Below are 14947 nucleotides of genomic sequence, written 5' to 3' on the forward strand. Positions count from 1 at the left end.
GCTTGGGAAGTACAAGTTTGCAACATAAGTTAATTTTTATTTTAACATCAGACATTACTGAAAAAATGAATACTTGGCTCAGATCTGCTTTCAAGTCCATGTCCTCATCACCTTTCGAAATTCAAGGGTAGCTGTGAGCCTGGGTACTTGGAGAGGATAAAAACTAAACTTAAGTATTTAAAGCGGTACAACGATTAGGTTATACAAAAAAACCCTTCAGATTTTAAGTTGATGCTCTTGGGCTCGCTTTTACCCCTCAATCAATAATATTTATTGAGTGTTTACTATGTACAGAGCACTGGACTAAGCACTTGGGAGAATTTAAAGCAACAGAGTTGGCAGACACATTCCCTGCCCACAAGCAGCTAACAGTCTGGAGATGAATTTTATCCCAACAGATAAAATTCAAAGAGAGCTAAATCCCTCAATGCCAGGATTTTATCTACAAAAGGTATACAGTATGGGTTACAACGAAATTCTCCATTTTGAGCTGGTGGGTATACTTTCAGGGGCAAAAATGTAGTCAACTTCACTCAACTTCCCAGTTTCTGCTGAAACTGAACAACTGATGGAACAGAAATGGCATTTTACCTGAGTGAATCTTTGCCACTGAGATCATGACCTCTTTTCATTTTCCTCAGATTATCACGCCATCGCATTAAAACATGCAGAGGAGAAGGTTCATTCGTAACACCATTCTTTCAGATGAACTGCATCTGTCCCGTAACATCTCAGCTCTCAATTACCAGGTGGTAAATACTGCAAATGGCTTAGGCTTAGCAGCTTGGCCTAGTGGATACAGCCCGGGCTTGGGAGCCAGAAGGACCTGGGTTCTAAACCCCGGTTCTGCCACTTGTCTGCTGTGTGACCTTGAGCAAGTCACTTCGTTTCTCCGTGCCTCAGTTACCTCATCTGTAAAATGGGGATTAAGACTGGGAGCCCCACGTGGGACAGCGACTGCTGTCCAACCCGACTTGCTCGTATCCACCTCAGCTCTTAGTACAGTGCCTGGCACGTACTAAGCGCTTAACAAACACCACAATTATTATATTACTTCATAGTAAGTGTAGGCAAATTCCTTTAAATTCGTGAATCCAGAAAGTTAATAAATATAGCACTTGAACTATTTAAAGGTATTTATTGAGCACTTGCTGTGTGCTCAGCACTCGTGCTCGGCAAATACAGTGAAAGACAAATATAGTGGTTCCAGACACAAAAGTGTTTACAATCTGAAGGGTTGAAGCCTACTTTCTTGATGGGAAAATTCGGGAATTTAAAAATGACTGAACAATAACAAAAAAAGGAGTACTTCGGAAATTCTAAAGAGAATTTCCACCTAAAAATATTCCATGCTTAATGCAACAGAATCATATTAGTCTTTCTAGATATAGGCTGAAGGGAAGCAGCATGGCCTAGTGGCTTGGGAATCAGAAGACCTGGGTTCTAACCACGGCTCCACGACTTGCTTGCTAGGAAATCTTGGCCAAGTCACTTCACTTCTCTGTACCTGTTTCCTTGTCTGTTCTTCTCTTACTTAGACTGAGCTTAGTATAAGGATTGCCCCCTAATTATCACTTATCAAATAACATTATTATTGCTATGGTATTTTTCCTCTTCACAGATGATGCTGTCAACAGTGTTGCTTCTCTCATGACTAAGTTTATCCAACAGGATTTTTCAATGCTGAATAGCCCCTTTTCTGCATTTAACAAAGAAACTGGTCTGAATATTTGAAAATCCTGAGAGCCGCTAACTCTATTAAAGGAATAAAGTTATAATTTTGGTCTAATCTGTTTATCAATTCCTCTTTCTCGATGTGATTCAAAAGAGGGAATTTTATTCAGGAAAGTGCTCAATTAATTTACAGCAAAGGCATCAACTCTGCTCAACTTTTATGCAAGGAATAGTATCATCTTCTATTCCCAATTTTAGAAAGTGACTCTCATCAAATATTTAAGCATTGATAAGTACCATGCTCTCTACGTAGTAAATGATCAATAAATACTATTGGTCAGGGACACTGTTTGGCTATTTGGAAGCATCACACTCAAACCCAAAACAAGAGAGCCTGTGAGAGTCAGAAACAGAATAAGGTTGTAAAATTCTAGGAGCACACAGTTTTCTCATGAAGTATTTGAAATGGGAGTGAACAATATATAGTTTTCAGGAGAATGGCTTCCACAAAAAAGGAGGCGTGCATCAAAAGATGAATCACCCACAAAATGCTCCCAAAGGTTTACAGCAAGATTACCTAGTCCATTCCCTCCATTTCCACAGAGATCTTCTGGTGGTTCTTCAAAATGGTCTTCCTCCTTTCCTGAAGGCACCGGTGACTAGAGCCAGAGAATAAAAACATACAATGCATCTGATCTTCACAAATGGAATTCAGCCGTCTCAATGCAAACAGAAATAGCAAATAATTTCTTCACAGAGCATAAAATAATAATAATAATAATAATGGCATTTGTTAAGCGCTTACTATGTGCAAAGCACTGTTCTAAGCACTGGGGAAGATACAATGTGATCAAGTTGTCCCACGTGGGGCTCACAGTCTTAATCCCCATTTTTACAGATGAGGTAACTGAGGCTCAGAGAAGTTAAGTGACTTGCCCAAGGTCACACAGCAGACTTGTGGTGGAGCCAGGATTCAAACTCATGACCTCTGACTCCAAAGCCCGGGCTCTTTCCACTAAGCCACGCTGCTTCTCTAAAAGAGAAGAGCCCATTTGCCAAAAACAGGGCAAAAAATCACTATCATTAATGCTATTCCAGTCCCTATAATATGAATTTATAATGACCACCATTACCTGTTAATTATCAAAAGGTAATTTTCCCAAGTTCCTTGTCTAGGCGCTAGCTTTGGGGTTCTTTGCTCAGGCTCATTGCAAGGATGGCTGACTGATCCTACAAGCTTGTCCTCTAGACTGTACGCTCGCTGTGGGCAGGGAAAGTTTATACCAACTCTGGCTTACTGTTAGGTTGTACTCTCCCAAGGGCTCAGTACAGTGCTGTGCATATAATAAACAATAAATATGGTTGATTAGAATGCGTCTGCTAATTCTGTTGCATTGTAATAATAATAAGAGGAGCAGCGTAGCTCAGTGGAAAGAGCCTGGGCTTTGGAGTCAGATGTCATGGGTTCAAATCTTGACTCTGCTGTCAGCTGTATATGACTTTGGGCAAGTCACTTAACTTCTCTGGGCCTCAGGTACCTCATCTGTAAAATGGGGATTAAGACTGTGAGCCCTCCACTGGACAACCTGATCACCTTGTACCTCCCCAGCACTAGAACAGTGCTTGGCACATAGTAAGCACTCAAATGCCATTATTATTATTATTATTATTAATGATGGTATTTATTGAGCACTTACTATGTGCTAAGCACTGTTCTAAGCGTTGATCCCAAGTGCTTCATACAGTGCTCTGCACATAGTAAGCACTCAATAAATACCATTGATTGGAGCCGCCTGAAGACTTTAGGCTGTCAGTCCACACAGCATTTAGTGAGTGACTAGGACTTGACTTGGTACTTTTAACAACTGACGAGATGTTATTTTCTTTATTCTCTACATTGAAAAACTCAAAAATTGCTAGAAAATGGGTTTTCTCAATTATTTGAGATCTGGAGGGAGGAAATGGTTTAGTTTAAAAAGTAGAATTACCAGATCTATAAAGCTTACTGAACATTTTTTTTTTCTAAAGTGAAAACTTTGAGTAGTATAATACAGCATGGGAATCTTTCCCAGTTAAAGACTGTGAACCTACTGTCATTCCTTGATTTGACAGTGGCTACGTTCCCTTCACTGCAGACAACACCACTACTGGCCCTATCTCACAAGCCCATAACTTTGGCGTTATTCTTGACTCATCTCTCTCACTCCACCCACGTAATCATCATCATCATCAATCGTATTTATTGAGCGCTTACTGTGTGCAGAGCACTGTACTAAGCGCTTGGGAAGTACAAATTGGCAACATATAGAGACAGTCCCTACCCAACAGCGGTAATCAATCTGTCACCAAATCCTGCTGGTTCTATCTTCACGACACTGCTAAAATCTGCCCTTTCCTCTCCATCCGAACGGCTACCAGGCTGATCCTGACGAGCTTACAGTCTAGGGCTTACTAGCTTACTCTGCTCTGCTGCACAAATCGTTTACCCACAAAAAATTCAGTTTACTTTTCCCCCACTCCTCAAGAACCTCCGAAGGCTGGCCATCCACCTTCGCCTCGAACAGAAACTCCTTACCGTTGGCTTTAAAGCACTGAGTCAGCTTGGCCCCACCCCACCTCATCTCACTAATCCACTACTACTACTACTACTACTAATAATGATGGCATTTGTTAACCGCTTACTATGTGCACAGCACTGTTCTAAGCGCTGGGGGGAATACAAGGTGATCAAGTTGTCCCACGGGGGGCTCACAGTCTTAAACCCCATTTTACAGATGAGGTAACTGAGGCTCAGAGAAGTTAAGTGACTTGCCCAAGGTCACACAGCCGACTACAGCTCAGCCTGCACATTCTGCTCCTCAAGCGCCAGTTTACTCACTGTGTCCTGACCTCATCTCTCCTAGCCCGGAACTCTCTCCCCCTCCACATACGACAGACCACTACTATCTTCACCCTCAAAGCATTACTAAGGTCCCATCTCCTCCAAGATGCATTCCCTGAAGCCACCCTCTTTTCCTTGGGTTCGCTCTCCCTTCTGCACCCTCTGTACGCTTCAATCTGTGACCTTTGGACATTTGATCTTTGCCCTACCCCTAACCCCACAGCAAAGAACAGAACATAGTAAGTGCTTAACAAATACCATCATTATTACGTACATATCTTTAAATTACATTTATAAATTACTTCTTCATATTAATGTCTGCCTCCCCATCTACACTGTACGCTCATTCATTCAATCAAATTTATTGAGCACTTACTGTGTGCGGAGCACTGTACTGAGCGCTTGGAAAGTGCAATTCATCAAGAAAGAGAGCAGCGTGGCTCAGTGGAAAGAGCGCAGGCTTGGGAGTCAGAGGTCATGGGTTCTAATTCTGGCTCCTCCACTTGTCAGCTGTGTGACTTTGGGCAAGTCACTTCACTTCTCTGGGCCTCGATTACTTCATCCATAAAATGGGGATTAAGACTGTGAGCCCCATGTGGTACAACCTGATTACTCTGTATCTACCCCAGTGCTTGGAACATAGTAGGCGCTTAACAAATACCGTTATTATTATTATTGATAATAATAATCCCTGCCCACACCGGGTTTACAGTCTATTACGGGGGAGACAGACATCAAAACAAGTAAACAGGCACTAGTATGAATAAATACAATTATATATACACACATCAAAACATTATGGGCTTATCATGGGCGGGGAATGTGTCAGCTAATTCTGTTTTATTGTACTCTCCTAAGCATTTACTATAGTGCTCTGCACATAGTAAGTGCTCAATAAAGACGACTGACTGATGGATTGGTACTGCTATCAGTGCCATCTATGAAGGGTAATACCTACCCCCTAACTGGGTATTGAATATTGATGTTCCTATCAATCAATCATATTTATTGAGCGCTTACTGTGTGCAGAGCACTGTACTAAGCGCTTGGGAAGTACAAGTTGGCAACATATAGAGACAGTCCCTACCCAACAGTGGGCTCACAGTCTAAAAGGGGGAGACAGACAAGGAAACCAAACATACTAACAAAATAAAATAAATAGAATAGATATGTACAAGTAAAATAAATAGAGTAATAAATATGTACAAACATATATAACAAATCCTTTTTAAAATTAACTGAGAGAACACAGTGTAAAGTGAAATGTCATAAAATTTCACCTCAGTCTACTGAATTCCTATGAAATATTGTGGAGTGCAATGACTTCTCAAATATAGCAGAGATCGGTGCGATATTGTCTAAATTTCAAAGTATCACAAGGTAAAACAGAACTTTCACGATTTTCAATTTAGAACTATACCTCAGTTTTCAAATTAGTTTTCAGTTCCAATTCCTCCAAACCTTCTGGGAGAGTTTCTTCATTGCCTAACAAAATCCAAAACATTAAAACGATTAAGGAATTTACTTCTGTAATACGTCTTATAGTAAATAAAAGCAGAAGAGTGAAATTAACAGGAAGCAAAACATTGTTGAAGATTTTCATTTCTCTATCTATGAAAATTCTATGTAAAAAAAATTTTGTGAAAGGAACTGGATAAGAGACTATGAAATTATTCAACTTATTTTTCTGATGAAGTTTTATTTAATGATTGCGCAGCTCACCGCATAGCAGCAATTCATCTTTTTAACTGTAAAACTGATCATGTGATGACTTACAGCTTCAAAATATCACTGATTTATAAACTAGCTCACTCATGACTGTCTGGTTCATTATTTTAAATGCCATTTTGGCTTTTGTCGAGAACAGCTGAAATCTGCACCTGAAATGGTAAACTTTTGGTCCAGGGTTTTTAGAGTTCTCTGACAGTATTGCCACCTGTGCTTGGATCATTAACTTAGAAGGCTGTCTGTTTTTCTATTTGATTCACTTCTTTTTCTTTTTAAATCCTGTATGGTTGCTATGATTTAGCATATGTTTGTCTATTGGGGAGAATCCCAAGAAGTCCTTTAGATTTAGCAGAATTATCTCCTTCCTTACCCCACAACCTATAATAGAGCTACTTCGTGTTTATCCAAGGACCTCCTAAGGCCTCTGTTATGTAGCCAAATGACATCCCTTCCTAGAGGATCTGCAAGGCCTCCATGAGCGAGGGTTCAAATCGAAGGTTTTCGTCCCGGACAGCGACAGAGGAGCAAAGGGCAGATTAGAAATGACAAAACTGTTTACACAGGAGCAAAAATATGGGGCGGAAGGTCTCCTCCTATCTGCCTCTGGGACTGATCAACCCTGCCTAACTTTTGGGTAAGGGAGTAAGAGAGATAGCAACCCATCGATGACTCTTGGCCTGGAATCTCCAATTAATTAATTAATTAATTATTAATTCATGCTCTTCCAATTCAATCCAAATGCAGGGTGAGAATCCTTCTGACATATCTCTGTCACAACAGGAGGGTACAGCTGTGCTTAGAACAGTGCTTGGCACATAGTAAGTGCTTAACAATTACCATCATCATCACTGTGTACTCATTCCTGTTCGGGCAGCTCAATCAATCAACGGTATTTACTGAGCACTTACTACATGCAGAGCACTGAACTCAGCACTTGGCAGAATAATGTACAATGGAATCGGTAGATGTTTTCCCTGCTTGCAAGGTGGGTTTTTTAAATTCACAATCCAGTTGAGTCACTATCCCCAAGTCAATAAGCCATCTTGCTGCATTGCCAAGCAAACCTCCCATTTCCTTCATCTCAGTAAAGGTACTCTCCTGCTAGACTGTCACGGGGAGGGAACACACCTTAACAACTCTGCTGTACTGTACTCTCCCAAGAGCTTAGTACAGTGCTCTGTACACAGTAAAAGCTCAATAAATGCTATGGACTGATTAACTGACTGATTACAAGAACAACAGCATGTTCCCCTGGGGAGGATATGGGCACCAGGGATTTGAGAAGCCAGGATTCTAGTCCTTTGTGACCTTGGCAATGTCACCCGATCCCTGTGGATCTATTTCATCTATAAAAGAGAGATCATATTTGCTTCCTACTAACGTGAAAATGAAGGCATGAGATAATATATATCAAACCACTTTATGTTTTTAGGAAGCTGATTTTCCAAATATTCTCTCACCTGCACTACACACAGTGTTTTCAGAAGAAACGTTAATGACTGGGCCTCCTTCCACGCCAACTGATTTCTTTGTGTCATCACTATTCCGTGGTCCACCAGTACGAGAGTCACTCTTTTCTACTGTAGCTTCAAAAATTAAGTTTTCATTATGATCACTATTTACAGTCACCTCGGTCTCACATTCAGAAGTTAATAAAGGTGGTTCATCACCCCCCGGAGGGGTCCTACTTCTCGAAGTGTCGATTTTGGGCCCTGAACCACTAGTACGCTTTTCATCTTTGCTGCTTAAGTTTTCGTCACGCCACGTTTCTTCACAGACAATACCTGAAAGTTCTAGCGAAATTACTTTGGCAACTTGTGCATCGGCGGCTTTGTCTTCAGCGGAACCCGCGGCTGCAGAGTGGCAAACAGTAAGCACGGAGTCACTCTTTAAATTCCCAGAGATTTCCTCTGAACCACTCAATAGTGCCAGCCTGTTTTCCGCTGCTTCAGAACCCGCGGCCGACTCGAGCCTCCCTGAACTACTCGTCTTATCGCCCTCTTTTTTCTCCCCTTCTTCCCCGGGGTCACTTGTGGGCCCTACATTTACGATACCCGATGAGTTATCATTTTCTCCTCTGCTTGAAAACGGTGCGGTTTTCGAAATGTCTTCAGTCAGCAGACCGCTTTCATCTTTTCCTTCTGAACTTGCGACAGCCATTTGAGCCTTCTCTCCTGCTAGCGTATTGGTTGAAGGGCCCTCATTTTCTTCTTCAAGACTTGCTGAGATCTCAGAACCTCCTCCTCCGTCATCTGTAACTGAGCCGGCAGAGTTACGCTCTTCGTTCACGACAATTACACTGGGCATGGGGATGTCGCAGGTGCCCCCTTTCCCGGCAGAGATCGTGGCCCCTTCGTCTTTCTCTCCGGCACCTACTCCCACGAGCTGGATATTTTTGCGCCTGTCTACGCTGGGCAAGACCAGCGTGCCTTCTTCAGTTGTACTTGTGGAGATGATGGAGGCATCACTGATTTCTTCCATTCTTGTAGCGGCAAGGGGGGGTTCACTCTGTGGCAAAGCGCCCGTCACGATTACCTCACAGTCCCCAGTGGTGCTTGTAGAGATCATGGCGGTGTCATTTGTTTCTTCCCCATTGGTGGCAGAGAGGTGACCTTCACCCCGCGGGATGGCACTAGATACTGGGCCTTCACAATCTCCCATGGAACTTGTGGGGATCACAGAACTCCCACCTTTCTCTCCCCTTCCAGTGGCACGGTACTCCTCTTTTCCCTCACCGACCTCACTGGACACCGGAGCCTCACATTCTTCCACTATACTCGTGGAGATGAGGGCACATTCATCTTTTTCTTCTTTACTGGTGGAAGCAAGTTGACTTTGCAGTTCTGTGACTGCACTAGACATCGGTGCTTCGTAATCTTCAGCCTCTACAGAGAGGGTGTCTCCTTTTACTTCTTCTGTCGTTGCAACCGGAGGTGGCATCTCCTTGTTCTCTAGAGCCGCGCTGGACATAGGCGCCTCAAACTCTTCTACGATGCTGGTGGAAATCATAGCACATTCATCCTTTTCGTTTCCAGCGACACCGAGTTGCGCCTCGGCTTCGGTCGCCGCGCTGGGCGTGGGAGCCTCAAATGCTTCAATTTCTAGAGAAATCATGGGATCTTCGCCACCTCCTTCGGCTCTATCACCACCGCCCTGACCGTCTTTCGCTTCTCCGGCGGAACTCAGCGGAGGGACACGGTATCCGTCCACTGTGCTGGTGGAAATCATCAGACCGTTTCCTTTGCTTTCTTTCCCAGGACCACTTTCAGGGGCTGCAGTGGCCAGGAGACTGCCACCTCCCTCATTTTCTACGGAAGTTATTGCCTGCTCGTCTTCTTTCCCACCTGCTGGAACGAGTGGGACTTGATCTTCTGGGGCCGCCTCAGACCGAAGGACATCGTCATCTTCCCTTGTGCCAGTAGAAATCGTAGCATCTTCCTCTTTCTCTTCAGGAGAGAGCTGACTGTCGCTTTTGTCCGTAGCCGCGCTAGTCATTGGACCTCCGTTCTCTTCCAGATCTGCAAGGATCGCCACCTCTTCTGGCTTTTCTGAAACTGCCATCAGGGCACTCTCCACTGACGCGCTGGTCACGCTGCTTTCGACAACCTCTTTCGCACTCGAGCAGATCGCTCCGTCCCCGACTTCTTTCTCCTCCCCGCTCATGCTATCGACGCTATCACTTCCGTTGGTATTTAGGCCCGCCTCAGATTCCACGGGCTCCGCGGCGGTACAGACCAAACTTTCGTCGTCTTCGGCACTTAGGCAAGCTAGCGCACCTTCGCCCTCTTCTATTCCCGTGCAAGTCGAAGCACTTCCGATTTCATTTCCTCTCCCGGTACTCGATACCATGCCCTCATCTTCCTCGTCCTCTTCTTTGGCACCGGTGCTGGTCACAATGCCCTCGTCGTCACAGGGCCCGACGGTGCTCAGAGACAGATTGGTGATGTCTTTGACTACCGTACTGTCCATTGGGCTCTCACCATTTTCCTCCGGTTCGGAGGATATGGCAAAACCTTCTCTGCTCTCTTCTGATCCCGTACAGCTGGTTGTCCCCTCCCCTTCTTCTTCCATTATGCCAGTGCTGGTCACGGCACTTTCGCCTTCTGCCCCGTCATTTGTGGAATCTTCACCTTCTTGGTTGGAACTCGGACCCATTATGGAGTCATCGCCAACCACCGCAATACTGGCGCCGGTGACACTGTCCTCTCCCTGGGCATCCGCTCCAGTCACCGAACAGATGGCAAAATTACCACTCCTCTCTTCCGCACCCGTACAAGTCACGGCACCTTCCGTTTCTTTCTTCTGGCTGGTTCTAGGTATGCTTCTCTGACATCCATCTGCATCTTCGCTGCTCAAGGATCCCTCTAGGACCTCGGTCCCGGCACTTGTTACAGCCCCATCGCTTTCTACTTCGCTTACACAAGTGACGGTACCGACTACTCCTGAATCTCTGCTTGAAGAGCCCTCACATTTTTCCTCAGATCCCGCACTAGTTACGGCGTCGTCCTTTTCTTCGGTTCCTGCGCTATTTACATTTTCCACGGTGTGGACGCTGACGGCATCTTTACCGCTTTCTTCGGTATTGGTCATGGTACACTCCCCGCTTCCACCTTCCTTGGTACTAGTGAGCAAGGTTTCGCTTTCAGCACATCCTTCGGTGACCCCACCCCCTTCCTCAGCTGCCGCAACAATGGTAGAGTCGTCGGCTTCTGCTCTGGTGCCCGTATGCCCGAGTTGGGCACACGCGCCGGTCGTGAAGCCTTCGTCTGCTTCTATGCTTGTGCACGATAGGGATACTTCACGTTCTTCTGTGACAGTGGAACTTGTGGTTGCATCACTTGACTTAATTGCGCATGTCGTAAGAGACTCATCTTTCCCTTCCGTACTGGTGGCGACGCTAGCAATGCTTGCTTTTTCTTCTGAACTAGTGCCTATTGAGGTGTTGCCGGCCGTCTGCTCTCTGGACTGAATCACAGGGACTCCACCACGTCCTGCGCTGGTGCCTACCTCACTGTTTTCATTCCCTTTCTCGATTCCAGCTCTCAGGTTTCCAGCTTCTTCTGTTTCCGTGACGGTGTTCCGTACGGCTTTTTTGGGAACTTCAAGGCGGCTGGCCTCTTTTTCGGTGCTGGTGCCTATCGCGGACCCTGTGTCACCTTCTTCTTCCTTTTGCTCGGCATCTACATTAGCCCTCGTACCTTGCTCGACACTGACTCCTGGAACGCTGACATCTTTTGCTTTCTTATCCAATTCCATCAAGACAAATTCTTTAGGGCCCATATTCTCATCTTTGGCAACAGTGTCGGTCATTAAGTTAGCCTCACCTCTTCTTTGATCACAATCCTGAAGACTTCTTACAGCAGCAAGGCTTTCTTTTGCTGGCTTGGCCGTTATGATTCTCTTCCTGTTTTCTTCTCTGTTGCTACTCGTCTGAGTGACTTTATGTTCTTTAATATCGGAGCTCGTCCTGGGGCTCTCAGAGAGGTCTGAGCCTGAGGGGTGGGAAGTCTTGCTTTCCAAAGCAGTTTTACCCTCCGTCAAGCAAGGCTTATCTAAATGACGAGAGTCTTTCTGAGGTACATTACCCTCACAGGCCATGGATTCAGAGGAATTTGTATTTATGGAATGCTTAAGGGCATCTCCTCCTTGACTGGAAGAACCTGACAGGGACACGTTCTCTTCACTGGAAATGGCAATGTTTTTCAAATTTTTCTGAGTTCTGGCATTTTCTGATGGGATATTAAGTAAACTTCTCTTACTAGTGTCACAGCTTAGATTAATTTGAAAAGCCCCTTGCTGAATGGATTCTTTCTCCTTTTTAGACACCGGGACATTAGGTTCCTTAATGGGAACATTTTTATGTTCAGCATTCTTTTCAGAATTACTTTCAGTTCTAAAATGACATTCTGGTTTACAGGCAGAATCTAATACTTGAAAGTCACCTGGATTACTCCTCAACTCACTCCGGGAAATTTGGAAAGACGTTTTTAATTTCGTAGTACTTTCAGAGTCAACGTCTGGCTTTGGATCACTATTGCTTTTATCTTGGGTTCTAGAAGATGCAAGCGTATTTTCAAAGACTTGTTCCGAATCAACTTCCATTGGCTCTTGGTCAGGAACTGACGAATTCTCGACTCCCTTTCGCTGTCTCTGGGTAAGAGGAGTCTGAGCTGTCAGCATGGAACTTGTTGCTAACTTGTCCTCGGTTTTAATCATTTCTTGTGATGATGGGCTTCCCCTTCGATTTTCACATAACCGCTTGCTTGACTTCTTTTCCATAACTACACTGTTCCCCTTCACTTTTTCATGGCTACTGTCTATCTCTTTACTATCTTTTTCTTCTGATTTGATATTTTCTTCCTTCCTCTTTATTTCCTTACCACTATGCTTTGAACTTCTGCTCTTATGACAGTCTACTGACAACTTCCTCTCCAGTTTGGAAAGGCTGACATCTTTGTCACTCTTGTGTTTTTCTTTGACAAGTGTCTTTTCTCCCGCTGGAAGTTTAACTCGGTAACTGGAATCCTTTTGTGAACCTGAGCAAGAGTTGCTTTCAAGTTCAGATGTTTCAACACTGGTCTCTTCAGAAGACTTTTCTTCATTTTTGGGTTTGCGTGGTTTATCTGCGTCACTTTCTTCAGTGTTCTTTTCCCGGTCAGACTTCTGAGAAGCCTCCTGTTTTGTGGCACTTTCCTGTACTTCTGCATCACCAGCTCTCGACGGCTTGCTGTGACTTTTTGATTTAGATTTTAATACAGATTTCTCTTCCAATAAGCTCTTTGTTCTTCGTCTGTCTCTGTGAACGTTATCTTCTGCCTTGAGATGCTCTGAATTAGTTGATTCTGCATCACACTTATCGTCTGAATAACTTTCACTCCTTCTCTGGGAGGTGTAACTGTGCTGCTTTGAACCTTGAGAGTCTCTCTGAACTTTAGAATCACTCGACCTTCTCGACTTGTGTTCTGATCTGGCCTTTTCAACCGAAAGATGCCTATCTTTCTTGCTATTTTCTTTACGTAGACTTTCTTCAGTTTTCAGAGTGTTTTCAGAAACAGTTTTTCCGTCTTTGGTAGGTAGTGATATTTTCTTTTCATTCCTATGTTTACTTTTCTTGTCAGCTTTGTCATCTGAAGAAACTTTAATCTGTTGACTTTGCTTCTGACCACTCTCATCGGCTTTCGAGTTTCTCTCGGAAGAATGGAGTTCGGTTTCATCCCCTATTTTATGTACACTGTCTCCCTTATATTTATGCTTTGTTGATAATTTATCTTCTGAAAGAGTTCTCTCTTTTTCAGATTTCTCTCTGTATGATCTCACCTCTTTCTTGGGAACGCTTCGTAAATGCATTTCTGAATCATTGTTGTCTTTTTTGGGATGCTTCTCATTTTTAAGTATACTTTTTGGCTTCTGTGTCTCTTCAGTACTGATCTCCGGCTTTTCCATTTGCCTCTTTGCTTCCTTTGTTTCAGGGTCTGGCTGTGCTCCTTCTAAGGAAGTAGATGCTCGTCTTTTATGCTCTCTTTCCATTTTTGATTCACTTCTGTTTTCATCGGTTGTGTGAAGTGATTCCGAAAGTCTTCGAGCAGGTTTACTGGGTTCGCTTTTTGCATGGATGTGTTTTGGTTCCTTTGAGGTGGGTAGTTTTTCACAATGCTGTAAGAAAAGCAGACAGTTTGCTAAATTAGATATGCTAATAGCAGTCACTTGGCATCCTGGTTTGCTCACTATTCTGAATCTTTCAGTTAGATTATCAATATTGTTTTTTTTTGATTCAGTAACATAATGTGCAGTTCCATGATTAATTAAATTTCCACATTTTTGCAATTCAAATCCTGGGTGTTTCCATTTCTACAACTACAGCTAATAACTTTTTCTCTCTCTGTAATTACTGTCAGTATTTCTTACAAGAATCCAGAATTTCATTTCTAAAATAACAAATACAATAAAAATATTTAACTGTATATTTATTTTTTAGGAAATTAAATAATGATGTTTTTAATGTCTTATTGAATTTAGGGCATATTTTAACATGCTGGGCATAAGCTTTTATTTCTTTTTATTCCAAGAGTGCACGGTCAACAGTTCAATCTTTTCTGATGAACAACAGTTAAAATTTAACTTATTTTTGAACATTACTTATTAATGTACATAAATATGATTAAAGTGAAAGGTAGCAGAAACGAAATAGGGAAAAGAAAACATAAGTCATCTAATCCCTCCTCTACTATTTGCCTGCTGGGTGACTTCGGACAAGTCACCTCAACTCTCTGCGCCTCAGTTTCCTCATCTGTAAAATGGTTATTCAATACCTGTTCTTTCGTCCCCCCTTGTCTGTAAACCCCAGGTGGGATAAACACTGTGATTGACTGGATTGTGTTATATCTACAACCCAGCTTTTAGTACAGTGAGTGGTACAAAGAAAGAGCTTAAATACCACGGTTATCACAATGAATCCAAATTCAGTGAAACTTTAACTTGAGATTCCTTTTATATATGGAGGGGAAGTCATAGCTTAGAGTATGCTAAGGAACATGAACGTAATTATAACACTGATATTAAGATCATATTTCAACACACCTCATTTATTTTCAGTGCTTCTTTGGACTCTTCTTCAGAATGGTATTTCTTTTTACAACTTTCTTCAACATGCCTAGGAAGATTTCA

At 43.2% G+C, this 14947-nt stretch overlaps 1 protein-coding gene across 3 annotated transcripts in view; it reads right to left on the minus strand.

Annotated features, from left to right (window-relative positions):
• Nucleotides 1-14947, minus strand: part of BOD1L1 (biorientation of chromosomes in cell division 1 like 1) — a 76068-nt gene that overhangs the window by 29423 nt on the left and 31698 nt on the right. For all 3 annotated transcript variants that reach the window (XM_038745949.1, XM_038745950.1, XM_038745948.1), the window contains exons 9-12: nucleotides 14861-14933; nucleotides 7744-13936; nucleotides 5976-6040; nucleotides 2252-2333 (exon numbers count right to left, since the gene is read on the minus strand). In XM_038745949.1, the coding sequence (XP_038601877.1) occupies nucleotides 2252-2333; nucleotides 5976-6040; nucleotides 7744-13936; nucleotides 14861-14933 (6413 nt within the window). The remainder of the gene's footprint in view (nucleotides 1-2251; nucleotides 2334-5975; nucleotides 6041-7743; nucleotides 13937-14860; nucleotides 14934-14947) is intronic.

This window comes from Tachyglossus aculeatus, chromosome 4, assembly GCF_015852505.1.
Source record: "Tachyglossus aculeatus isolate mTacAcu1 chromosome 4, mTacAcu1.pri, whole genome shotgun sequence".
Taxonomy (NCBI): Eukaryota; Metazoa; Chordata; class Mammalia; order Monotremata; family Tachyglossidae; genus Tachyglossus; species Tachyglossus aculeatus.